The 26783-nt window shown below is 45.7% G+C and overlaps 1 protein-coding gene and 1 long non-coding RNA gene across 2 annotated transcripts in view; one reads left to right on the top strand and one right to left on the bottom strand.

Annotated features, from left to right (window-relative positions):
* The window catches only part of LOC139436986 (uncharacterized), a 42678-nt gene extending 34280 nt beyond the window's left edge, over positions 1–8398 (bottom strand). Inside the window, exons 1-3 of the long non-coding RNA XR_011646537.1 lie at positions 8112–8398; positions 7361–7508; positions 1162–1234 (exon numbers count right to left, since the gene is read on the bottom strand). This is a non-coding gene — a long non-coding RNA (uncharacterized lncRNA). The remainder of the gene's footprint in view (positions 1–1161; positions 1235–7360; positions 7509–8111) is intronic.
* A 657-nt stretch (positions 8399–9055) lies between these two features.
* The window catches only part of LOC101439620 (cationic amino acid transporter 4-like), an 86971-nt gene continuing 69243 nt past the window's right edge, over positions 9056–26783 (top strand). The window contains 4 exon segments of the mRNA XM_058281774.2: positions 9056–9169; positions 9172–9519; positions 9522–9785; positions 9788–10036. Of these exon segments, the coding sequence (XP_058137757.1) occupies positions 9091–9169; positions 9172–9519; positions 9522–9785; positions 9788–10036 (940 nt within the window). The 5' untranslated portion in view covers positions 9056–9090.

Genomic DNA, 26783 nt, shown 5'->3' with positions numbered 1-26783 from the left:
AAGGGGGAAATGGAAAGGACAAATGAGTTTATATGGCTATGAGTCTCTAAAAAAGAGTCTGGAGGTTGTCAGAAGGATTGTCCTTATGCACACCTGAGCAGAGTCTCAGAGACAGATAAAGTAGATATAACCCCAGGTATTGGTCCTTTTGAGAGCTGAAGAGACCCACAGGTTCTATGGTCATGGCAGATGGGGTTCACTGCCATGTCAGTTGGCCCTTCTTTGGAGCTGGTGTTTCCGCATGATGGAGCTGGACTCAGATGGGATCTCTTTTCACAAGCCTTTCATACTACTTTACTGGAATTGTAGTTGGTGCTGGGGCTTAAGATATATCTAGGGGATTTGAATCTCTGGACTGACAATATGACAGCCAGGCCCTGACCTCAACAGACTTCAGCTCCTACATTCTGATTTATTGGACTTACTCCACTCAGCTAACATGGAGTTGAAGAATGTCAACCACCACACCATGGAGCCTAGCGTGCCTACAACTGAAAGCAGGAGGATTGCATCCAATATCCATGTGGAATCTAAACCCCCTATTGACATTGATTTGGAATGGACACAACCAATCCAAGGTCCACAGGAAGGAGGAATACAGTAAGGATCAGAGTGGACCTAATGATATTCTATTCATGAATTATTGTGGTTAATAATCAAGAAAATGTGGCATTGATGTGGAAAAAGTGGTCATGGTGGCTACTGGGTGCAGGGAAGGGGAGGAAGAGAAGAGATGTGGAGGCATTCTTGGGACTTGGAGTTGTCCTGGGTAGTGCCCCAGGGACAACTGCCGGATGTTGTATGTCCTCCCATGGCCCACTGGATGGAACGTGGGAAAGTGTGGGCTATGGTGTGGAACACGGGACACAGGGTGCAGCGATGCCCGGAGATGTACTCACCAGATGCAATGGATGTGACATGATGATGGGGGAGAGTGTTACTGGGGGGGGGCATGGGGCGTGGGGGTGGTGGGGGGCGAATGGGGACCTCATATTTTTTTAATGTAATATCTTTTTAAAAAATGAATAAATTGAGTAGAATTTGGAAAAAAAAAAGAAAATTAGTAAAACATTGCCTGTGCAATGTAGCATATGGTTCAAATGATAAAATACAGGAAGTTTCAATAAATGATAGCTATTATTATTATTGATTTTGTCTTACATTTTCCTCTTTCTTCATTTGTTTTCCATATGATGACTCCTTCTCATATTTCTCGCTGAACTCTCTGGAACCCCTATTGTATTGTGAAGATACAGCATGGTGTTAGTAAATATTACCTGAAAATTGTTTTCCATTTCCTCAACTTAAATAAAAATGCCCACCTTCTGATGACCCTAAAAAAAAAAAAAAAAAAAAGATAAGAAAATCAGTCAATGTAATACACCACATTAACAAATCAAAGGGAAAAAAAAACACATGAACATATCAATTGATGCAAAAAAGGCATTCAATAAAATCCAGCATCCTCTCTTGATAAAAACACTTAAGATAGGAATAGAAGGAAAGCTCCTCAACATGATAAAGGTCGTATATGAAAATCTCACAGCCAACTTCGTACTCAATGGGGGAAAGTTGAAAGATTTCCCTCCAAGATAGGACAAGACAAGGTAGTCCACTGTCACCAGTTATTCAACTTTGTGCTAGAAGTTCTAGCTAGAGCAATTAAGCAACAAAAAGAAATAAAAGGCATACAAATTGGAAAAGAAAAAGTAAAGCTCTATTGACAAATGACATGATCCTATATTTAGAAAATTTCAAAATACCTAGGACGAAGCCATTAGAGCTAATAAATGAGTTCATCAAAGTGGCAGGATAAAAGATCAACACACAAAAATAAGTGCTGTTTATATACTCTACTACTATATGAACAAGCTGAGCAGGAAACCGAGAAAATAAATCCATTTACAACAGCAACAAAAAGATCAAATATCTAGGAATTAATTTAGCCAGAAATGGAAAGGATCTATCTTCTGAATATTGCAAAATGCTGCTAAAATAAATCAAAGAAGACCTAAACAAATGGAAGAACATTCTGTAGTCACAGACTGGAAGACTAAACATCATGAAGATGTCAATTCTACACAAACTGGTTTATAGATTCAACATAATCTCAATCAACATTCCAACAGTCAACTTCACAGAAATAGAAAAGTCAATTACCACACTTATTTGAAAGGGAAAGGGCACCCGAATAGCCAAAAACTTTCTAAAAAGAAGAATGAGATCAGAGGACTCATGCTTCCTGACCTTGCAATGTATTATAAATTTACAGTGGTCAAACAGCATGACATTAGCATAAAGATAGAAACATTAATCAATGGAATCAAAGTGAGACCCGCATCTCCATGGCCAACTGATTTTTGATAAGCTACCAAGTCCACTTTTCTGGGACAGTCACTTCAACAAATGGTACTGGGAAAGCTGGACATCTATAACCAAAGAATGAAAGAGGATTCCTATCTCACTCTCTATATAAGAATCAACTTGAAATGGATCAAAGATGGGTGGACTTGGCCCAGTGATTAGGGCATCCGTCTACCACATGGGAGGTCCGTGGTTCAAACCCTGGCCTCCTTGACCCATGTGGAGCTGACCCATGTGCAGTGCTGATGCGCACAAGGAGTGCCGTGCCATGCCACACAGGGGTGTCTCCCGCATAGGGGAGCCCCATGAGCAAGGAGTGCGCCCCATAAGGAGAGTCACCCAGTGCAAAAGAAAGTGCATCCTGCCCAAGAATGGTGCCGCACACACGGAGAGCTGCCACACAAGATGACGCAACAAAGATGACGCAAGAAAAAGAAACACAAATTCCCGTGCCACTGACAACAGAAGCAGACAAAGAAGATGCAGCAAATAGACACAGAGAACAGACAACCAGGGTGGGAGGAGAAGGGGAGATAAATAAATAAACCTGAAAGAAAGGAAAGAAAGAAGAAAGAAAGAAAGAAAAGGAAGGGAGGGAGGGAGGGAGGGAGGAAGGAAGGAAGGGGACCTAAGACCTAAACCTAAAAGTCAGGGCTTTAAAATTCCTAGGAAAGAATATAGGGAAACATCTTCAAGATCTTGTGGCAGGTGACAGTCTCTTAAGTCTTACCTCCAAAGCACGAGCAACAAAAGAAAGGCAAAGGGGACTCTTCAAAATTAAACACTTGTGCACCTCAAAGGGCTTCGTGAAAAGGTAGCCTACTCAATAGGAGAAAATATGACAAGGGTCTAATATCCATGATATATAAAGAGATCCTACAACTCAACTATAAAAAGACGAGTAACACAATTTAAAAATAGACAAAAGACCTGAATAAGCATTTTCCTAAAGAAGAATTACAAATGGTGAAAAAACACATGGAAAAACATTCAGCATCACTGGCTATTAGAGAAATGTAAATCAAGGCTATGAGACATCATTTCATACCTACTAGAATGGCCACTATTAGCAAAACAGAAAACAACAAGTGTTGGAGAAATGTGGAGAGATAGGAATGCTTATTCACTGGTGGTGGAAATGTACAATGGTATAGTCGTTGGGGATGTCTGTTTGGCAGTTCCTACGGAAGTTAGATATAAATCTACCATGTGACCTGGCAATACAACTACTAGGTATATACCCAGAAGATCTGAGAACAGATTCGCAAACAGACATCTGTACAATGATGTCATAGTGGCATTATTCACAATTGCCAATAGATGGAAACAATTCAGGTGTCCATCAACTGATAAACAGATATACCGACAATGGAACACTATTCAGCTGTAAGAAGAATGAAGTCGTGAAGCATATGACAACATGGATGAATCTGAAGGACATTATGTTGAGTGAAGCAAGCCAGACATAACAGAACAAATATTGAATGATTGTATGATTTTGCTATTACAAACTAAATATAATGAGCAAATTCATGGAGTTATAGCTAGAATATAAATTATCAGAGGAAAGAATGTGGTTAGAGAATGGAAAGCGGAGGTTTAATCTGTGCAGAATTTATAAAAATGTTTGTATATGTTTGCAAATGAATAAAAATGGTGAAAGAACATCACACGATTTGTAATTAGTAGTGCTAATATATGAGTATTATTAGCAGTTTGATGTTATGAATTCCAAAATAGATATTATTTTTATGAACTGGTCTGTTCATCTGGGCATGATATCCACTGATAGAATTAAATGCAAAGGTTTTACATTCACTTAATGAACTCAAGATTAGGGCTTTGTTTCGACCTCAGCAGTAGGGCATGACTCGGAGTTGAGTCTCTGCCCACTTGGGGCCTGAGAGAAACAGACACACATGGAAGAAGATATGGAAGAGGAGAGAACTTGGTCATTTCAGTCCTGCCATGTGACAGGCTATAGCTGTAGCCCCAGAAAGAAAGACGATCTCTATGCCAGCCTATAGCTGAGATCAGAAGAAGCGAGGTCCATGGAGTCTTAAGAGGAAGAAGGAAGGAGAGGCCAGGCAGAAGTCACCCACCATCATAAAGCTGGATTCTTTAGGGCCTTGTAACTGTAAGCTTCTACCCCAAATTAATACCCTTTATGAAACCCAACAGATTTCTAGTACTTTGCATCAGCACCCCTTTGGCTGACTAATATAGGTATGACAGTGGCTGAAAGGAAAAGTCTAAGGAAGTGTATACCACTAGAAGGAAAGCCAAAAAAAGGAAACATGAGACTATACAGCATAGCGAAACTTCTTGTGAAAAATGAGTATTGTTAATAATGCATATAGGGACAATTGGAATTGTCCTGCATGATGTTGCAATGATGGATACAGGCCATTATATATTTTATCATAGCTTACAAAACTGTGCAGGACAGAGTATAAAATGTAATATAAAATAGATTCCATGGTTAGTGGCAATGCTTCAATACATGTTCATCAATTGCAACAAATGTGCCACACTCATGAAGGATGTTGTTAATGTGGGAAAGTGTGGGAGGGGGAGGGTGTGGGACATATGGGAATCCCCTATGTTTTTTATGTAACATTTATGTAAACTAAAGTTTCTTTTAAAAAATTAATTTTAAAAAATTCATATACAAGAATGTTTTTCTCTGAAATAGAAGAAATGTACATTAATATTACAAGGAGCTAAAACCAGGGTAATATCTGGGCAAAAATAAAACCAAAGCAAACTATGGACAGTAGTATATAGTAATATATTAATAATCTTCCATCAATGGTAAAGAAAAAAAGTAAAGCATGCTATGTGAAAGAAACTACACAAAAAATACTACATGTTATTTGACTCCATCTATGAAAAATGTAAATATAAATAAATTACAGAGACGGAAATAGATTAGAAGTTAAGTATGGCAGGGGAAGGATAGAGGGATTGAGAGGTGGGTTTTTTGTTTTTGTTCTTTTTTTTTTTTGGACTAATGAAAATTCTGTTAATGGTTGAAGTAATGAATGCACAACTCTGTGATTATACCCAATGCCAATGATTGTAAACTTTAGATGGATTTTATGGTTTATAAACATGTATCAATAAAATTCATTTTAAAAAATTACAATGAGGGGAGCAGGTGCTGCTCAGTGGTTGAGCACCTGTTTCACATGTACAAGGTCCTCGGTTCAATCTCTGGAACCTCCTTTAAAAAAAAAACTACAATGAAATACAACTTCCACACCTGCTATTATGACTATTGATAAAAAACTGAATATAACAAGTGTTGGTGATGATGTGGAGAAGGAGGAACCCTTGTACATACTTGGTGGGGATGTAAAATAGTGCTACTACTGTGGAAAACAGTTTGGCAGTTTCTCAGAAAGTTAAACATAGAATCATATGACCTGGCAATCCCACACCTAGGTATATACACACAAAAATTGAAAGCAGTGACCCAGACAGATATTTGTACACCAATGTTCATTGTAGCATTATTCACAATAGTCAAAAGCTGGAAGCAACCGAAGCATCCAACCACAGATGAATGGATAAACAAAACATAGTAGAGTCAAACAATGGAATATTATTGAGCCATAAAAAGAAGGGAAGTGCTCATTCATAGAAGAATTTTGAAAACATTATGCTAAGTGAATTAAGTGTGTGATACACATAGTTACATGTGTACATATACACATATAGCATCTTCTGCCTTACCAAAGATTGACCTTGCCCCTGTCCTCCTCCTCAGACCCCCTTGAAGACATCATGCTGACTGAAATCACCCAGACACAAACGGATAAATGCTCCATGAGTTTCTCCTCTATGAAATACTTAGAATAAGCAAATTCATCAAGGCAGAAGACAGAATAGTGGTTACCATGGTTAAGGGAAGAGGGGATTAAGGAGTTGTTAAAAATGAGTATGGAGAAGCGGACATGGCCCAGTGGTTACGGCATCCGCCTACCACATGGGAGGTCCATGGTTCAAACCCTGGGCCTCCTTGACCCGAGTCGAGCTGGCCCATGCGCAGTGCTGATGCATGCAAAGAGTGCTGTGCCAGGTAGGGGTGTCCCCCGTGTAGGGGAGCGCCCACGTGCAAGGAGTGCGCCCCGTAAGGAGAGCTGCCCAGTGCAAAAGAAAATGCAGCCTGCCCAAAAATGGTACCCCACACAAGGAGAGCTGACACAGCAAGATGATGCAACAAAAAGAAACACAGATTCCCGGTGCCACTGATAAGGACAGAGGCAGTCACAGAAGAACACACAGAGAGCAGACACCAGGGTGGGGGGGAATAAATAAATAAATAAATCTTAAAAAAAAAAATAAAGAGTATGAATTTTAGTTTTAGGATGATAAAAACAATCTGGAAATAGTAGAAATACACGATATTGTCAATGTACTTAATGTCAAAGATTGTCCACTTAAAATGATGTTTATGTTATATGTTAATATTTTATTACAATAAAATATATTATCATTACAGAAAAAGCCCTCCCTTCTTATCTTCTTATAGAAATTGTTACAAAGAGCCATTTCTTTCTTTCAGAAATTGACCCTGAAGATACAGCTCTAACAGTACAAAAATGCAGGTGCAAAAGGCTATCCATTCAAGTGCTGTCTGTAATTGCAAATTACTAGAAGAATCCCAAAGCCCATGCACGGCAAAGAAGCTGAATAATCTCTAGTGTGTCACCCAAAGGGGAAAAGAATGATGAGGATTTCTGTGACAGACGGAATGATTTCCAGGACATATTATTAAGAGACTTTTTAAAAGGCATCTATGCTACCTTTCGTGTGGCATCTATGCTACCTTTCGTGTAATAAAGAAAGGATCTAATTTTTTTTAAAGAAAGGGTACTGCATTACATTTTTTTGTGGAGGCATTTCAGGACAAGGAATGTCAGTTATGTTTAGGCAACTTTACGGGTGAGAAGTGCAGGAGATGTCAGCCCAGCAGGAGACGGAAACCCACCTGCGAAGGTCCTCAGACAAATAATCAGAAGGGGCCACACAGGCCGGCTTAGGCACAGGGTTCAAAATGCCACCATCTTCTCTAGACGTGCACCTTCCCATTGAGCAGTGAGCCAGGTGGGCTGCAGCTCCCTGAGGCCCAATTGCACCTGCCACATAGAAAACACACAGAAGGTTCTGGGCAAGGAGGATGCCTGTTTTGGTTCGGTTCAGTGTGGCTGGGTTTGGTGGTCATTTGGCTCTAAACAAGTGAGCATTCTTTCACACCAACTTTCTCACTTTCAGACATACAGGAAGAGCTAAGTGGAAAGACACTTGTACTCAGGAAATAACTCAGCCCCAGGGAGTTCATGATGGCCGCCTAGAGACACGGGATGGCAACTAGAGGGGGAGCTGGGTCGGGGTTCCCCAGGGTCCTCCACGCCTAACTACGATGAAATGGGTCTCTGAGGGGGTGCCCCATGCTGGACGGCTGCAGCTTGTCCCAGGAGGCTACTTGCCCTCCTCGCAAAGGCTGTGTTTGTAGCTAAAAGCTCAGAACATCCAGCATTTGTTCAGCGTTTGGTTGCAGGGACTCCCCTCCCCATCCCGTCAAACTCCCGGGCTCAACTCATCAGAGGCCTCCAGACCTCTAATGCACGCGTTGGGATGCATTCACGGCAGGTGCCTGCTGAGGTAGGAAGTGGGTGGCTACAGAGTGGGCCTTAACCCCGCCCCCCGGGGCACCCCGTGACCCAGCGCCAGGCACTTACCTGGGGGCCTGGGCTTCCTTATCTGTGGACACAGAGCTTCCCGGGAACCTGGCGAGCGCTGGTCTTGATCTTGTAAAGAAGGGTAGGGTGGACCATCTTGGTGCGTGCGTGGGGGAGGGGGTGCATGGGTGACTGCGGGGAGGGGCAGTCTGCAGACCCAGGGAGGTCGTTGTGCGGGGTCCGGACGTTGGGGCTTTGTACACGGTCTGAGCCCCATGCTGGGGGCAGGGAGGCGGCGAACGGGATCCGGGCCCCAGGGAGGGGGCGGGCCCTGCGCACAGGCGGGGCGGGGCGGGCGCAGAGCGGCGGCAGCGGCGGCGGCAGGTGGGTCGCGGGCGGCAGTGCGGGTAGGGCTGAGACCCGGCGGGGGAGTGCGGGGTCGAAGGCTCCGGTGCTTGGAGACAGGGACAAAGCGGAGTTGGCGGCGCGGAGAGGTGCGCGGGACGTCAGCTTTGGGGTCCGGGGCTCGGTGCGTTGATTCCCCAGCCTGCCGCGGGGGGTGGGGACTGACCGCCAGTGTCTAAGGGGAGGTGGCCTGCGCGGGCCACGCCCCGGATGATAGAGCTGCTCCTATTCCGGGTTTCCACCTTGCTCTCAGATACCAGATCAGGAGGGTTTCCCATCTCATGCTCCTTGCGAATGTTCCCACCTTGCCCTCAGTGACACTCGGCTCACCCCCCAGGTCCGACTGCACCAGATTTGCTGGGGAGAGGAGGAGGGCAGGCAGGACCCTTGTGCTTCTGCGTGAACCCCGGCCCCCCCCCCCCCCCCCCCCCCCCCCGCTGCAGCGAGCCCTGAGCCCACCCCCAGCTCAGCCCTCCAGCAGGTGCATGTACTCGCATCACCAGGTCAGGGACTGGGACTGGGCTGTGGGTGGGCAATCCAGAAGGGACTGAAGATGCCTGACCCCACCCATCAGCCCGTCATTCCCCCTGACCCTGGCAGGTGACTGGGCCCGCGCTCCTCTCTGCTGCCCACCATGGCCTGGCGACTGCCCAGCGCCGCCAGCCTGACACACTTCTGCAGGAAGCTGAACCGGCTGAAGCCCCTGGAGGAGTCCATATGGAGACATCCCTGATTCGCTGCCTGTCCACGCTGGACCTGACCCTTCTGGGAGTGGGTGGCCTCTGTGTGCTCATGGGCACTGTGGCCAAGGAGATGGCTGGCCCGGCCGTACTCGTGTCCTTCACTGTGGCCGCCTTGGCCTCCCTGCTGGTGGCCCTGTGTAGCATGCCCCGTATGGGCTCTGCCTACCTCTTCACCTACGTGTCTGTGGGTGAGCTGTGGGCCTTCCTCATTGGCTGGAATGTGCTGCTCGAGTACCTCATTGGTGGTGCCGCCGTGGCCCGGGCCTGGAGTGGCTACCTGGATGCCATGTTCGGCCACCACATCCGCAACTTCACTGAGACCTTATAAGCAGCTGGCAGGTGCCCTTTCTGGCCCATTACCTGGACTTCCTGGCCGCCGGCATCCTACTTCTGGCCTCTGCCTTCATCTCCTGCAGAGCCTGCATCTCCTCCTGGCTCAACCACACCTTCTCGGCCATCAGCCTCTGCGTCATCATCTTTATCATCATCCTGGGCTTCTCCCTGGCCAGCCTGGAAAACTGGAGCACCGAGGAGGCCGGGTTTGCAACCTTCAGCTACTCGGACTTCATGGCTGGCGTTGCCACATGCTCTACGCCTTCATTGGCTTTGACATCATTGCTGCTTCCAGCGAGGAGGCCCGGAACCCGCGGAAGGCCGTGCCCACAGCCATCGCCATCTCTCTCAGCCTGGTGGCCACGGCCTACATCCTAGTCTCCACCGTGCTTACCCTCATGGTTCCCTGGCACAGCCTCGACCCAGACTCTGAACTTGCTGACGCCTTTTACCAGCGGGGCTACAGCTGGGCCGGCTTCATCGTGGCAGCGGGCTCCATCTGCGGTGAGGAAGCAGCATCTTGCAGGGTGGGAACTGGGTGGGGTGGTGGGAGAGAGGCAACCCCATGTCCTGGGCTCCCTGGGTTGACCCCTGCTTTGTAACTGTCCCAGGAGGGCTCTGATGATTAGAGAATCCTCCACTCCCACTCACCACCTTCCCCAAATTCTCCAACGGGCCTGTGACTGACACTGGGTGGGAGGTAACTGAGCACCCACACCCACCCAGGTCCACACACCCTTGCTGACAGGCCCCTCACTCCTGCTCCTCTGCTGCAGCCATGACCATGGTCCTGCTCAGTAACCTCTTCTCCCTGCCACACATCGTCTATGCCATGGCGGCCAATGGGCTCTTCTTCAGGTGTTTGCCTGCGTGCACTCCAGGACCCAGGTCCCTGTGATGGGCATCCTGGTGTTTGGGGTCTTCATGGCCCTCCTAGCGCTGGTACTCGACCTCGATGCACTGGTGCAGTTCCTGTCCCTCGGGATGCTGCTCGCCTACACCTTCGTGGCAGCCAGCATCATCGTGCTGCACTTCCAGAAGACCTCTCAGCCCAGCTCCCCAGGTGTGGCCAGCCCCGACCCTGAGGCCAAGGAGCACAACTCCTTCTCAGACCACCTCCAGCTGGTGAGGGATGAGCATGCCTCAGGTCCCGAGCCCGGGCAGTTGCGGCCAGCCCTGAGGCCCTACCTGGGCTTTCTGGGTGAGTGCAGCCACGGAACCACCGTGGCTTGGGCGCTGGGCCTCCTGGTGGCCTCTGCCATCACCCTGAGCAGCGTGCTCATCTTTGGGGACTCGGCCCTGCACCTCCCATGCTGAGGCTACATCCTGCTGGTCCTGCTCGGCGGGGTCACCTTTCTGCTCAGTCTCGCTGTCCTGGCAGCCCACCAGCAGGAGCACCTACAGGATGCCTTCCAGGTATTGCCCCAACCCACACTCTCCACCCCCTTGCTCATAGTCCAGCTGGCTCCACTGCCAGCTTCTGCCACTGCAGAATGAAGGAGGAGGACTTGGAGGGCTGGGGACGCCACTGCATGTGGCCACCCTTTCTTTCTGCATGGGGGGGTGGGCACATGCCTCCTAAATCTCCTGGAAAAAGGAGGCCCTCGGGTAGCAGATCTTCCCCACAGCTCAGCTGTTGTCCCCTCAGATGCCCCTGGTGCCCCTGACGCCAGCTTTGAGTATCCTCCTCAACATCTGCCTCATGCTGAAGCTAAGCTACCTGACCTGGCTGTGCTTTTTCGGCTGTCTGCTGATTGGTGAGTTGGGGTGAGGGTGGGCTTGGGAGGTCGGGATGCTGAGCAGGTGGTGGGAAGAGGGCCAGGCGGGCTGGACCTGCCTCACAGACCCTCCCACCGCCATAGGCCTTGCTGTGTATTTCGGCTACGGCATCCGGCACAGCAAGGAGAACCTGCGGGAGCCACAGGAGCCGGCCGTTGCACGCTACGTGGTGTTCCCCAGCAGCAGCCTGGAGGAGACGGTGCAGGCTGTGCAGCCACCTGCCCAGGAGCCTGACCGCACGGAGCAGCCTGTCCGGCCATGAGGCTACCCGTGGCCTGCCAGTGACCCTGCCCCTTCTGTCCTGGGCAGCTTGGGCTGGCATGGGTCAGGGTGCCTCAGGACCTTAGGCCCTCAACCACCAGCACAAAGTTCCAAGTCTTCGGGGAGCGGGCCATGGCCAGCGCTGGTGGCATGGACTCTTTGCCCAGCACCTTCCAGCGGATTGTGACACACTCTAGCCACAGGCCAGACAGCCGGGTGGGCTAGAAAGAAGCCCACGGTTCTGGGAGATCTACAATAATACCTACCCAGCCATCTGCATGGCCTGCTGCTGTGTCCACTGTGGCATTCTTTGTGGCACTGCGTCCTCTCCTACCTCTGGGAACCAGTTGATTGCCCCAAGGCCCAGCAGAGATGCCAAAAGTTCTGCAAAAGGGGTGGTCAAGGCTGGGCCAGGCCAGTGCCCTCTGCCCAGCTCAGAAAGGCGACATGCACGGCGGTTATGGGCCGTGTCTCCAAGGGCCAACAGGGCCCATGACAGAAGTGGGGTCAGGACCCATCTGCAGACTTCCCCATGTCCCCCAGGAGCAGATCCAGGAAGCAGAGGCTCGGGCCTAAGGCTATGATTCCCAGAGAACCTTCGACTTCCCGGGACTCTAAGACAGTAGGCTGTGTGCCTGAGGCCTGCTCGGGGATGTTGCGACCCCCCACACTCACACCCCACTGTGGGCACATGCCTGCACGGCCCACGCCCACCTTGGCAGCCCACAGGTGCTGTCACTACCATCAGCAGACTGAGGCCATAGCTCTTTCCAAGCTCCATCCAAGCTCCATCCTGCATTTCGATTCTCCCAGGTGGCAGCTCTCAGCTGCCACAGCCCACACTCATGCCCTCTCCCTCTGCCCTCCCACTCAGGGGATTGGAAGTGAGGGCTCAGGGTGGCACGCATGCATGAGGGGGCCCCATTCCTGGGGTGGGGGGAGTCTCCACAAAAGCTCCAGCCCTCCCCCACCCCCGATGGCTGTGCAGTGTCCACCGCTGATGGACCCTTCCCATTCTGGCCCGTAAAGAAAAGTCAAGAAGCTGGAGGCTTTGTCAGGTTTTAACTCCTCAGCCTTCTCCAGCCATGACATGAGCTTTCTTGGGGTCCTGCTGTGAAAACCAGGCCTTGGATGGGCCCCCCTTTCCCTCCCTGGCTCTGCTAGCCCACCTACCCTGGGCATCCTCCAGAGATTGAGGGGCAGCAGGGTCCCCAAGGGCTTTGCAGAGGCTCCTGGAGTTGACTAATCCCGACACTGGCCCATCAGGAGCCCCAGCTCTGGCCCTCCCCCACCAGGTCCATGTCACTCTAAGGGCTACCTACCAGCACAACCCTGGCCACCGGGGCCCGTGAGAAAGTAGCCCCTTACCACCCCTGCCCACCACCCTGGGATCAAGAGGTGCCTGGCTCCTTCAGCCCTGTCTTGACTGTTGGTTCTGGGAGCAATAGGGAAATTCTCGGGCAGGCAGGACTGGGCCCCACTGAAGGGGTCCAGAACTGGAATCTGGCCAGCCAGCTGGGGGCCAGGTCTGCCTCTTTAACATCTATTGGTAGCATTCCTTCCAGATATTTCTTCCACCTGGGGGGCCTGGGCCTCCCAAGTACAGGTGCCCCAGGCTGGGTTGGGTAGCTGCCCAGACTGGTTCCTAGGCATGGCCTGGGGCAGCTGTGAATTCCAGATGCACTGGGTGCCTGTCCTCAGGGCTCCCAGGAAGCCCAGTGGGCAGGGTGGGGCTGGGCTGGGGGTTACCAAGGACTCATATAAAAGGTCCCCAAAGCCCTTCAGTGACCACCGATGTAGCCCATTTGCCCTCTCCTCCCCTCCCAGCCCTCCAGAGCCTGGGGTGGCCCCCAGGGAAGAGGCTGATGCTCCGAAGCTGAGCAGGTGCTACCCCCCACCTCCATTCTGCAGACGAGCCCCAAAGCTGGATGAGACCTGCCCCAGGTGGCCTCTTGCTACCTTGCCTGGGCTCTGGCTGCACAGACCCCAGGGAAGGAGGGTTCAAAGGGTGGCATCCACAACAACCAGTGGGCGGTGCCTGTGGGAGATGGGGGAGGGGGGCGCCTGTGGGAGACAGGGGTGACAGTATGGGAGAACAGCCTGCCACCAGCAACCAGAGAAGTGGGTGCCCCAGGCTCTCCCTGTCTCCTTGGTTTCACAGCAGGTCTCTGTATGGAAACAGATGACCCTGGCTCCCTAGGGAGAACACCTGCCAATATTGGACTCGGGATGGGAGGGAAAGAGAGTCTTCCTGGGGGTGTGAGGGTGCTGGTCTTTCGTCCCTGAGGTCCCCCATCCTTCCAGACCGCTGACCCAGGAGGGAACAGCCCCAAGCCTCAGGCATGGGCTGGTGGTGGGACCAGAGCCCAGACCCCTGGTGTCACCACCTGGCTGGGGGTGGAAACGGTGCTGGGCCCATCTAAGGCCTCTGGGCAGTCTGCTGGGGGGTTGTGAAAATCAGCTGGGTCCATAAGGGGTGAGTGGTCACACTCGGGGCCTTTGCCTGCAGGTAAGGACAGTGGATCAGGGCTCTGGCCTCCAGCCTCCCAGGGAGCACAGCAGCCTGGCACAGCGGCCTCAGCACCCAGCTGGCCTGCAGCTCACTCCTTGTACTTGTTCCTCCAGGAGAAATGGGCTTCTCCACATACCGCAGCAGCAGGTCACAGAGGAAGGTGACCTTGGGAGAGGCAGGGCAGACCCACGTCTAGCTCCCCAACCCAACCTGCACCCCAAGACGCCACCTGCAAGCACAGGGCACTTAGACACGCAGGCACCGCAGCCACAGCCATTGGGAACAGGTGGCGGCCACTCACCACACCCAGACAAGCTGCTCCAGGCCCAGAGTGAGGGTCGTGGGAATGAGCCCGAACTTCCCTGCCTGAGAGAGAGAAACCCCGGCTGAGCCAGCCTCAGGTCGTACCTGTGGCCCCACGCCTCCAGACCTGTCTCCACCACTGGGCCCCTCTGGCCCCTACCCGCCCAGTGACCAAGATGTCGAAGCAGCCTGGGGACGGCAGGAGCCCCGAGGAGGGGCCAAGGAGTTTTAGAAGAAATGACCTCTGAGCTGACACCTGAAGATTGTGAAGTTCACCAAGCGATAGAGCTGGGGCGGGATGGAGGGAGGAGTATATGCAAAGGCTGAATGAAAAGCAGGAGAGAGAACTAGGAGCCACGGAAGGGTGGTGAGCAAGGGTGTGCAGAGTGGGGTATGATCCCTGCCTCATTGTTTGCACTCATTGTCTGCTGTGTCTGTTCATTGTGCACTTGTCTCTTTTTAGGAGGCACCAGAAACGGAACCCTGGATTGTTCATGTGGGAAGGAGGCACCCAATCACTTGGGACACCTCTGCTTCCACTTATTGTGTCTCTCAATGTGTTTGCTCATTGTGCCTCTTCGTTGAATTGTTTTGTGAGAGCTCGCCATGCCAGCCTATCGTGTCAACTCGCTGTCTTGCCAGCCTTCTGTAGGAAGCACCAGGAATTGAACGTGGGACCTCTTATGTGGTAGGCGGGCATCCAACTGCCTGAGTCACATCTTCTTCCCTGTTGGGAGATTTTTGTGTGTTTTTTTGTTTGTTTTGTCTTTATTCATTTTTTTAATATTACATTCAAAAAATAAGAGGTCCCCATATACCCTCCACCGCCCTCACCCCACTCCTCCCCCCATAGCAACATTCTCCTCCATCATCATGAGACATTCATTGCACTTGGCGAATACATCTCTGAGCATAGTTGCACCTCATGGTCAATGGTCCACATCATAGCCCACACTCTCCCATGTTCCATCCAGTGGGCCAGGGGAGGACATACAATGTCCAGTAATTGTCCCTGCAGCACCACCCAGGACAACTCCAAGTCCCAAAAACACCTCCACATCTCATCTCTTCCTCCCATTCCCCACACCCAGCAGCCACAATGGCCACTTTCTCCACACCAATGCCACATTTTCTCCAATTACTAATCACAATACTTCATGAATAGAATATCAGTAAGTCCACTCTATAATCCATATTCTGTTCCTCCATCCTGTGGATCTTGGATTGGTTGTGTCCACTCCACATCTATATCAAGAGGGGGCTTAGATTCCACATGGATGCTGGATGCAATCCTCCTGCTTTCAGTTGTAGGCACTCTTGGCTCCATGGTGTGGTGGTTGACCTTCTTCAACTCAATGTTAGCTGAGTGGGGTAAGTCCAATAAACCAGAGTGTAGGGGCTGAAGTCTGCTGAGGCTCAGGGCCTGGCTGTCATATGGTCAGTCCAGAGATTCAGATCCCCTGGGTATATATTAAACCCCAGCACCAACTACAATTCCGGTAAAGTAACAGAAAGGCTTGTGAAAAAAGACCATATCTGAATCCAGCTCCATCACACAGAAACACAAACTCCAAAGAAGGGCCAACTGACATGGCACTGAACTCCATCTGCCATGACCATATAACCTGTGGGTCTCTGTAGCCCTCAGAAGAACCAATACCTGGAGTTGTATCTATTTTATCTGTCTTTGGGACTCTGCTAAAGTGTGCATAAGTATGACCCATCTGATAACCTCTCAGCTCTTTTTTGGAAACTCATAGCCATATAAACTCATTTGTCTTTTCCATTTCCCCCTTGATTCAGATCAAAAAGCATTTTTAACTCCTGGTATTATATGTAGACTGAGATATTCTGCTGGTCCGAGTTGACGCTTTTATTCAAGGTCCTTTTCTAGTTACATCATCAGCTGGTACTTGGTAGTAATCCCTCGGCGCCAGGGAGACTCATCCCCAGGAGTCATGTCCCACACTAGGGGGAAGGCAATGCATTTACATGCTGAGTTTGGCTTTGAGACTGGGCGCATTTGAGCAACACAGAAGCTCTCAGGAGGTAACTCTTAGGCACCCTGCAGCTCTAGGCCTTGTTCGTATTTCAGGTGCACAGGCTCACAAGCATAGTCATTAGTATCAAGGGCTCATTGTTGGACCTTCATTCTTTTTTGGGCTTTGCTGTTGCACTTGGGGGATTACTGCTCTTCCTTTAGGGACACTGATAGAGCTCCCCTGGCTAGGAACTCAGCACTCCTTCAGTTGTTGTTTTTAATTGTTTCCAGTATGAAAATATTAAAACATTTTTACGTACCCTGGATATATGCCCTGTAGAACTCCCTGCCAACCATGTGTCCCCTGTCAATAGCATCCCACACCAGTATTCCTCCGCTGCCATTGTTGAACCTCTCTGTGATCCAGAACTTCCTGAAAAGTGAAGCCCGATATATTGCCAGGTTCCCTTAATAGTAAAATGGAATATAGCAATGAGTTTAAAGATTAGATATAGAATACATATTAATTTGGAAAAATTCTACATCATATCTTTTTCTTTTCTTTTTTCTAATTATTAAGTTTATCTTCACAAGAGTTTTAGATCACAGTACTTCATATATATAATATACAGTACTCCCACATATTCAACATAAAACTTTTTCCCTTCCACAGCAATAATCTTTTTACATATTCATACTATATTTACTGAAACTGATGTACAGATATTGAGACAATGGCTTTCAAACAAGGTAACATTTGTGTTTACATTGTGGTTTATATTTTACACTATACAATTTTCTAAATTTTTAGTTATCTTATGTTTTACATTATGATTTACATTTTAGCCTATCAGCCCCTATATATTTTTGGTGAAATTTTACATGTCTTATATCCATCCTTGGGTACTCTTGTGAAACACTTCTATTGCCCACACAGTTAAATTGGTTCTATCTATTCAATACCTCTTTCCCCCTCCCCTTAGGGCCCACAGTGACAGTCAATCTTCATTGCTTGAAGGGCCATGTTCAGAGATACTTGCAACAGTGTTGACGGCTTGACATGCTCAACTGCCCTAATGCCCTGGGAGCCACCATTTCTCTTGAGAGATACAGTTCCCTCTATTTGATTGCATCAGTCCTCCCCAGGATGTGCGTATACCTTCACTCTCACTATATGGGTCTCTATCCAATGATATAACCCACTATGGCAAAACGAGCATTCAGATATTCCCTAGGAGTCTGTCCTGCATCAGATCATCCCCTTTAAGCATCTTAAAGAGGTAATTTTCCTTATTATATTTTTGGAAAGGTTTTCTCAGCATTATACTCTCAACCAAATACCTGACAATCTCCTGTGTTCGTATCTTGCCCCACTCTCCCCCCAATTTCTTCGACAATATTACCCATCCTCCCATCCCTAGGCCCCCTCAAGCCTACAAAGCCCCACCCAAAGGTAACCCTATGCCTCCAATTATCCCTTCCTTGTACATATACTTACCTCCAGCTTATCATAGATTTCACCCATGTAGGTGTCAGCTTATATCCTTCATCTATCCCCTGATTTCCTGTAAGCCTATCATCCAGTCTCTAGCTCTCTGAGGCAGTTTGGTTTACTTATTTCATATCACTGAGGTCATGTAGTATTTGTTCTTCAATGTCTGGGTTGCTTCACTCAACATAATGTTCTCAAGATTCATCCATGTTATCACATGTGCTTATAGTGTATTTCTTCTTAAAGCTGAGTAGTATTCCATTCTATATATATACCACATTTTCTTTATCCACTCATCTGTTGATGGGCATTTGGGTTCATTCCAACCTTTGACAATAGTGAACAATGCTGCTATGAACATTGGTGTGCATATATCGGTTTTTGTCCTTGTTTTCAGATCTACCGGGGAAATACCCAGCAGTGGAATTGCTGGGTCATATGGCAAATCTATGGTTAGTTTTTTGAGAAACTGACAAACTGTCCTCCAGAATGGTTGGATCCTTCTGCATTCCCACCAGCAGTGGATGAGGGTTCCCATTCCTCCACGTCCTCTCCAGCATCTGGAGTCTTCTGTTTTTTTCATAGCTGCCAATCTTATGGTAGTAAGATGGTATCTCATTGTAGTTTTGATGTGCATTTCCGTGATAGCTAAAGAATTGGAGCATTTTTTCATGTGCTTTTTAGCCATTTGTATTTTTTCTTTAGAGAAGTGTCTGTTTAAATCTTTTTCCCATTTTTTAAATGGATTGTTTATCTTTTTATTTTCAAGATATAGAAGTTCTTTATATATGCAGGTTATAAGTCTCCTATCTGATATATGGTTTCCAAATATTTTCTCCCATTGTGTAGGCTCTCTTTGCACTTTCTTGACAAACTCCTTTGAGGTGCAGAATGCTTTAATTTTGAGGAGATCCCATTTATCTATTTGTTCTTTTGCTGCTTGTGCTTTTGGTGTGAAGTTCACAAAGCCATTTCCTATTACAAGATCTTGTCTATGCTTCCCTACACTGCTTTCCAAAGTCTTTATGGCCTTGGCTCTTATATTTAGGTCTTTGATCCATCTTGAGTTGATCTTTGTATAAGGTGTGAGATGGTTATCCTCTTTCATTCTTTTACATATGGATATCCAGTTCTCCAGGCACCATTTGCTGAATAGGCCATTCTCTTCCAGTTGAGAGAGTTTGGTGGCTTTATTGAATATTATATGGCTATATATATGAGGATCTATATCAGAATTCTCAATTCGGTTCCATTGGTCTGTGTGTCTCTCCTTGTCCCAATACCATGCTGTTTTCACTACTGTAGCTTTGTAGTATGTTTTGAAGTCAGGTAGTGTGATTCCTCCAATTTCATTTTTCTTTTTCAATATGTCTTTGGCTATTTGGGGCCTCTTTCCTTTCCAAATAAATTTCACACTTAGTTTTTCTAGTTCCTTAAAGAAAGCTGTGTTGATTTTTATTTGGATTGCATTGAATGTGTAGATCAGTTTTGGTAGGATAGACATCTTAATAATGTTTAGTCTTCCTATATATGAACAGGGAATATTCTTCCATTTATTTAGGTTTTCATTGATTTCCTTGAACAGTCTTGTATAGTTCTCTGTTTATAAATTTTTTACATCTTTAGTTAAATTTATTCCTAGGTATTTGATTTTTTTATTGACTATTATAAATGGTATTTGTTTCTTGATTTCCTCCTGAATTTGCTCATTATTGGTGTACAGAAATGCTCCTGATTTTTGCACATTGATCTTATAACCTTCAACATTACTAAACTCATTTATGAGTTCTAGAAGCTTTGTTGTAGACCTCTCAGGGTTTTCTATGTATAGGATCATGTCTCTGCAAATAATGAAATTTTGACTTCTTCCTTTCCAATTTGAATGCTTTATATATCTGCTTCTTGCCTCAGTGCTTGAGCAAGTACTTCTAAGACAATATTAAATAGAAGGGGTGAGAGTGGGCATCCTAGTCTTGTTCCTGATCTTAGAGGGAAGGATTTTAGGATTTCACCATTGTAAATGATGTTGGCTGTGGGTTTTTCATATATACTCTCTATCATGGTCAGAAAATTTCCTTGTATTCCAATCTTTTGCAGTGTTTTTATCAGGAAAGGATGCTGTATTTTGTCAAATGCTTTTTCTGCATCTATAGATATAATCATGTGGTTTTTTTCCTTCAATCTGTTTATAGGGTGTATTACATTGATTGATTTTCTTATGTTGAACTATCCTTGCATACCTGGAATGAATTCCACTTGGTCATGGTGTATAATTCATTTAATGTGTTGTTGAATATGGTTAGCAAGTGTTTTTTTGAGGATTTTTGCATCTAGGATCATTAGAGAAATTCGTCTGTAATTTTCCTTTCTGGTGGTGTCTTTGTTTGGCTTTGATACTAGGGTAACGTTGGCATCATAGAATGACTTCAGTAATGTTCTTTCTGTTTCAACTTTTTGGAAGAGTTTCAGCAGGTTTGGTGTTAGTTCTTTCCAGAATGTTTTGTAGAATTCACCTGTGAAGCCGTCTGGCCCTGGGCTCTTCTCAGTTGGGAGGTTTTTAATGACTGATTCTCTTTACTTGTGATTGGATTGTTGAGATCATCAATTTCTTCTTTCATCAATATAGGCTGCTTATGTGTTTCTAGGAATTTGTCCATTTCCTCTGAATTGTGATTTTTGTTGGAATACAGTTTTTCAAGGTATCTTCTTATGATAGTCTTTATTTCTGTGGTGTCAGTGGTGATATCTCCTTTCTCATTTCTTATTTTGTGTATTTGCATCTTCCTTCTTTTTTTTTCTTTGTTAGTCTAGCTAAGGGTTTGTCAATTTTATTGATCTCAAAGAACCAGTTCTTGGTTTTGTTTATCTTTTCAAGTGCTTTCTTATTTTCTATTTCATTTAGTTCTGCTCTTATGTTTGTTATTTCTTTCTTTCTTCTTCCTGCAACGTTACTTTGTTGTTTTTTTTACTAATTCCTCCAAATGTGCAGTTAGTTCTTCAATTTTTGCTCTGTCTTCTTTTTGGATGTAAGAATTTATGGCTATAAATTTCCCTCTCAGTACTGCTTTTACTGCATCCCATAAATTTTGGTTTGTTGTGTTATCATTTTCATTAGTTTCAATGTAGTTATTAATTTCTTTTGAGATTTCCTCTATGACCCGCTGTTTTTCCAAGAGTGTACTGTTTAATTTCCATATCTTGGTGTGAAATCTGGCCCTCTGGCCCTTGCAGATTTCCAGCTTCACTCCACTGTGGTCAGAGATGTTATTTTGTATGATTTAGATCTTCGTGAATTCATTAAGCCTTTCTTCGTGGCCTAGCATATGGTCTATATTGGAGTATGATCCATGTGCACTTGACAAAAAATGTATATCCTGCTGTATTTGAATGTAATGATCTGTATATATCTATTAGATCCAGCTCCTCTAATATACTGTTCAAAGTTTTTGTTTCTTTAGTGATTCTCTTTTGAGATGTTCTGTCCAAAGTTGATAGTGGTGAATTAAAATCTCCCACTATAATTGTAGAGGCATCTATTCATTCACTTAGTTTTTCCAGTGGTTGCCTTATGTATTTGGAGGTGCCCTTGTTAGGAGCATAAATATTAATGATTGTTCATTTTTCTTGAGAGATTGTCCCTTTCACTAATATGTAGTATCATTCTTTGTCTCTCACAATTGTTTCGAATTTAAAGTCTATTTTGTCTGATATTAATATACCTACTCCTGCCTTTTTTTGGTTATTGTTTGCTTGTAAGATTGTTTTCCAACCATTCACTTTCAACCTTCATGAATCCCTGGGTCTAAGATGTGTTTCTTGTAGACAGCATATAGATGGGTCATATTTCCTTATCCAGTCTCCCAGTCTGAATCTTTTGATAGGTGAGTTTAATCCATTAACATTTTGTTAGCCATATTTTGATTGGACTTGTGTTTCTCATATTTTGTTTGTTTGTTCCTTCTCTTTTTTCTTTTTTGTTGCTTTCTTATACTCTCCTCCAACTCTGCCTCTCCTGTTTTTTCCTTTCTTCCTGCAGAACTCCCTTTAGTATTTCTTGAAGGGTAGGGTTCTTGTTGGTATGCTCTTTCAATTTCTGTTTATCTGTGAATATTTTGAACTCTCCTACATTTTTGAATGCTAGTTTAGCTGGATAGAGTATTCTTGGTTGGAAATTTTTTTCTTTTAGTACCTTGACTATATCATACCACTGCCTTCTTGCCTCCATGGTTTCAGATGAGAGATCAGAACTTAATCTTATGGAGCCTCCCTTGTATGTGATGGTTTTCTTTTCTCTTGCTGCTTTTAGAATTTTCTCCTTGTCTTGAGCATTGGATAATTTGGCAAATATATGTCTTGGGGTGGGCCTGTTGGGATTTATGATATTTGGGGTGTGTTGTGCTTCTTGGACATGTACATCCATCTCTCTCAGTAGATTTGGGGTGTTTTCAGCCATTATTTCCTGCAACACCCTTTCTGTCCCCTTTCCTTTCTCTTCTCCTTCTGGGATGCCTATAATATATATGTTTGTGCATTTTTCATTGTCATCCAGGTCCCTAAGTCCTAGCTGGATTTTTTCTATCTTTTTATCGATCAGTTCTACTATCTGTTTGATTTCCGATATACTGTCTTCCACATTGCTAATTCTCTCCTCTGCCTCTTCTAATCTGCTGCTATTTGCTGAGACTGTATTTTTGATTTCTTGAACTGTGGTGTTCAACCCCATCATATCTGTTATCTTTTTACTTATGTCTCCAATTTCCTAAGTGTTTTCTTCATATTGTTAATTTCTTCCTTTACTTCATTAAGTTGGTCTCTAATATATGTTTTGAGATCTTTAATTTCTTGTCCAATGTTCTGCTCCCCTTCCTGGTTTTTAGTTTGTTCATTGGATTCAGCCATGTTTTCCTGATTATTGGTTTGGTTTATAGTTTTTTATTGCTGTCTGGTCATCATTTTATCTTGATGGGTTTAATCAGTTCCTTAGGTTCTTTGTCTAGTCTTGGGGATTAATTCGTTGTTCTTGTGTAAGTGTTATGTCTTCTCTTTGTCACTTTGTTCTTCTTACTCTAATTTCTTGTTGCTGGCTGAGTTCACTTTGAAGGAAAATATTAGGGCCAGGTAAAGCAAAATGAGTAAGAGAAGAAAATGTGTAAAGTAATATTGGTAATAAATGTTAACAGAGCAACAATGTGAGATCTGGGAGAATGGATATTAGACTCATGTAAGTTGCATAGAGTTATAGCAGTAAATAGAGCACCTATAATGAGATAGTCAACTGAATATGGGGAGGAATATAGTATGAATTAAAAAGACAGTGTTTTCATGAGAGAGGGAAAGAGAAAAGAAAGACAATAATATCAAGAGTGGATAAAAGACAGAAAACAGAACAAAGGTATTATTAGAAATTAAAAGTTAGGCAATTTGGGGGCCAAAGAAAGCGAGGTAGAAAGTAAGAGAGACAGTAGATGATGGAGGATAGCACGATGTGGGGGAAAGGGGATCGTGTAGGTGGCCAAAATCAATTCACACAGAAAAGAGGAAATGGAGGATGAGGAAATACAGCAAATGTGAAGAGCTCCCTGCAGCACCTATTATATAAATAAAATAAAATAAGAAAAAGAAAGGGAAAAAAGAAGAAAAAAAGGGGGTGGGCAAAGAAAAGGGAGAGAAACAAGCAAGAAAAAGAAAAGGAGAAAAACTAAATTAAAAAAAAAAAGGGCCCTGGGGGATACAATTGGAGAAAAGACAAGGAGATAATTCAATATTAGCAACCAAGACAAAAAAAAAAAAAAAAAAAAAACACCAAGGGCTAGGATAATCAAGGACCTCAGATGGACCTCAGGACATGGTGGATTCAGGGATGGGAAGTCTGTGATATTGCAGACTCAAGGTGTGTGAGTCTCTGGAGCATGGGCCACCAGGGTTTAGGGGACACAGACCTGGGAACCATGCATCTGGTTAACAGGTGGCCTGGGAGCACCACAGTGCAACACAGCCTTCAGGGATCCCTGCAGCTGGGTGCCAGCCCTAGGGGGAGGGGTCCTGCCTGCAGACTCTGAGCTCCATGTCAGAAACCTAAAATTCCACCTCTCACAAGAATCTCTTCTGTCACTGTCTCACCAAATTGACATGCAGATACCTCCTGCCCTACAATCCCCCAAAACAGCCTGCTGGGGGCGCCGCTACACTACAAAGAGTTCAGGGACCACTGCAGATGGGCCTCCAGCCCTAGGTGGAAGGATTCCTCCTAGAACTTCTGACCTCCATGTCAGAAACCAAAAGTTGCACCTCTTGCAAGAATCTCCTCCATCACTGTCTCACCAAATCAACTTCCAGACACCTCCCGCCCTGCAAGCCCCTGAAACAGCCTGCTGGTGGCACTGCTGCACTACACAGAGTTCAGGGACCACTATGGATGGGCCACCAGCCCTAGGCAGAAGGATTCCTCTTAGGACTTCTGACCTCCATTTCAGAAACCAAAAGTTCCACCTCTTGCAAGAACCTCCTCCATCACTTTCTCACCAAATTGACTTCCAGACACCTCCCAGCGTGCAAGCCCCCAAAAGAGCCTGCTTGTGGCTCTGCTGCACTACACGGAGTTCAGGAACTGCCGTGGATGGGCTGCCAGCCCTAGATGGAAGGATTCCTCTTAGAACTTCTGACCTCCATGACAGAAACCAAAAGATCCACCTCTTGCAAGAATCTCCTCCATCACTGTCTTACCAAATCGACTTCCAGATACCTCCCATCCTGCAAGCCCCTGAAACAGCCTGCTTAGGGCTTGGGAACTCCCCAGCTCAGCAAAGCTTCCAGGAATCACTGCTGCCAGGCTGCCACCCCAGAAGTGTCCCACTCATAGCCCCAACCTCCGTGAAAGAGACCCAAACTTCTACCTCTTACAAGAATCTCCTCTGTCACCGTCCCACTAAATTGACATCCAGACACCTGCTACCCTGCAAACAACCCCTGTTGGGAGATTTTTGAAGACTGAGTCAATCTCTTTAAATGTGATTGGTTTGTTAACTTCTTGTATTTCTTGTGGTGTCTATGTAGGAAGTTTGTGCATTTCTAGGAATTTATCCATTTCATCTAGGTTGCCTAGCTCATTGGCATATAGTTTGTCATAATATCCTCTTAAAATCTTTTTGTTTCTGTGGGGTCAGTGTTAACTTCCCCTCTTTCATCTCTGATTTTATATATTTACATCTTCTCCCTTTTTTTTTCTCTGTTGGTCTACCTAGGGGTTTGTCAATTTTATTGATCTCAAAAAACCAGCTTTTGGTTTTGTTGATTTCTCTATTTTTTTGTTCTCAGAACCATTTATTTCTGCTCTAGTCTTTATTACTTTTACTTTTTTCCTTCTGCTTGCATTGGGAATGGTTTGCTCTTTTCTAGTTTCTCATTGTTTGGTTAGATCTTTGATTTCAGCTTTTTCTTTTATTTTTTAAATATAGGTCTGTAGTGCTATAAATTACCCTCTCAGAATTGCCTACGCTGTATCCCATAAGTTTTGGTAAGTTCTGTTCTTGTTTTCATTCATCTGAATATATTTTTCATAATTTCACTTATAACTTCTTCTCTGATCCACTGATTATTTAGGTGTGTCGTTTGCTAAGCCCCAAACATTTGCAAATTTATCTCTTTCCTGTCAGTTATTTGAGTTTCATTCCATTCTAACATGCGAAGATGCTTTATATAATTTCAGTCTTTTTGTATTTGTTGAGGAATGCCTTGTGCTACCATGTGGTCTATCCTGGAGAAAGACCCATGAGCACTTGAAAGAATGTATAATCTGCTTAGTTTGGGTGCAATTTTGTGTATATGTTGGGTCTAGCTTGTTTATCATAGTGTTCAGATTTTCAGTTTCCTTGTTGATCTTCTCTCTAGGTGTTCTAATGATGCGACTGGGGTGTTGAAGTCAACAAGGATTATTATAGAGATGTCTGTTTCTCCCTTCAGTTTTGCCAGAGTTCATCTGATGTATTTTGGGACATCCCTGATAGGTACATATATATTTGTGACTGCTATTTCTTCATGGTGGATTGGCCTTTTTATTAATATGTAATGGTCATGTGTAGCTCTGCTATGTTGAGGCAGCAAGAAGCAGAGTACCTTTGGTGAGTGGGTGGTGAATAAAAACTTCTGCATCCTAAAAAAAAAACTACTGTATCTCATCTGGGACTTTGATATATTCCTTTGCTTGGGACATTTCTTCAGTTTTCATAGTATGCCTTGTAATTTTTTGCTGATATCTAGAAATCTGGTTAAGATGGTGAGTTTACTCAAATGCTCAATTTCTCTCTTTCATGGGGATTTGGTGGTGGGAGGTTGTGTGTTACTGCTGTTCTTTGATTCTTGATTCAACCTGTTCTGGGTCTTTAGGATTCTCGGTTAGTTGCTCAAATCTGGGCACTGGAGCCAGTATTGGGTTGCAGACCTGCTTCCATGGGCCTTGGGGAGGGACTCTGTAAAGGCCACAAAAGCCTCATGTATTTATTTACTTTCAATTACCTTATGTGAATTTCCTTGGTCTGCCAGAAGATGGTGCTGATCGACAGCCCTCTCAGCTCAGATACTGGTTGTGTGTTGGCTGCAACGTGAACTGGATCAATGTGATAGAGGATCCTACCTGGAGACTAAGTGCCTCATAATTCAAACTTGCTCAAAGGTAGTTCTGCAACTTTTGCTGGCAGCCCCCTCTCTTCCCAGGTATGAAATCATTCCTCTCCCCTCTGCATCCTCAAGAACCAGACTCGACCAGGAGAGAGGAAGACTGAGAGGGTTGGATCTCTCTAGCTCCTGTCAACTCCCAAGGCAAACAATGGTGTGGTCCCACCCAGCCTGGAAGGACTCCTGGGATAAAGCAGACCAAATCTGTGGAAACGGTAGCATTGATCTGGAGAAAGTGGCCATGGTAGTTGCT

Source organism: Dasypus novemcinctus, chromosome 19, assembly GCF_030445035.2.
Source record: "Dasypus novemcinctus isolate mDasNov1 chromosome 19, mDasNov1.1.hap2, whole genome shotgun sequence".
NCBI classification, from domain to species: domain Eukaryota; kingdom Metazoa; phylum Chordata; class Mammalia; order Cingulata; family Dasypodidae; genus Dasypus; species Dasypus novemcinctus.
The sequence above is the reverse complement of the archived record's forward strand: the minus strand, read 5'-3'. Positions and strand labels throughout refer to the sequence as shown.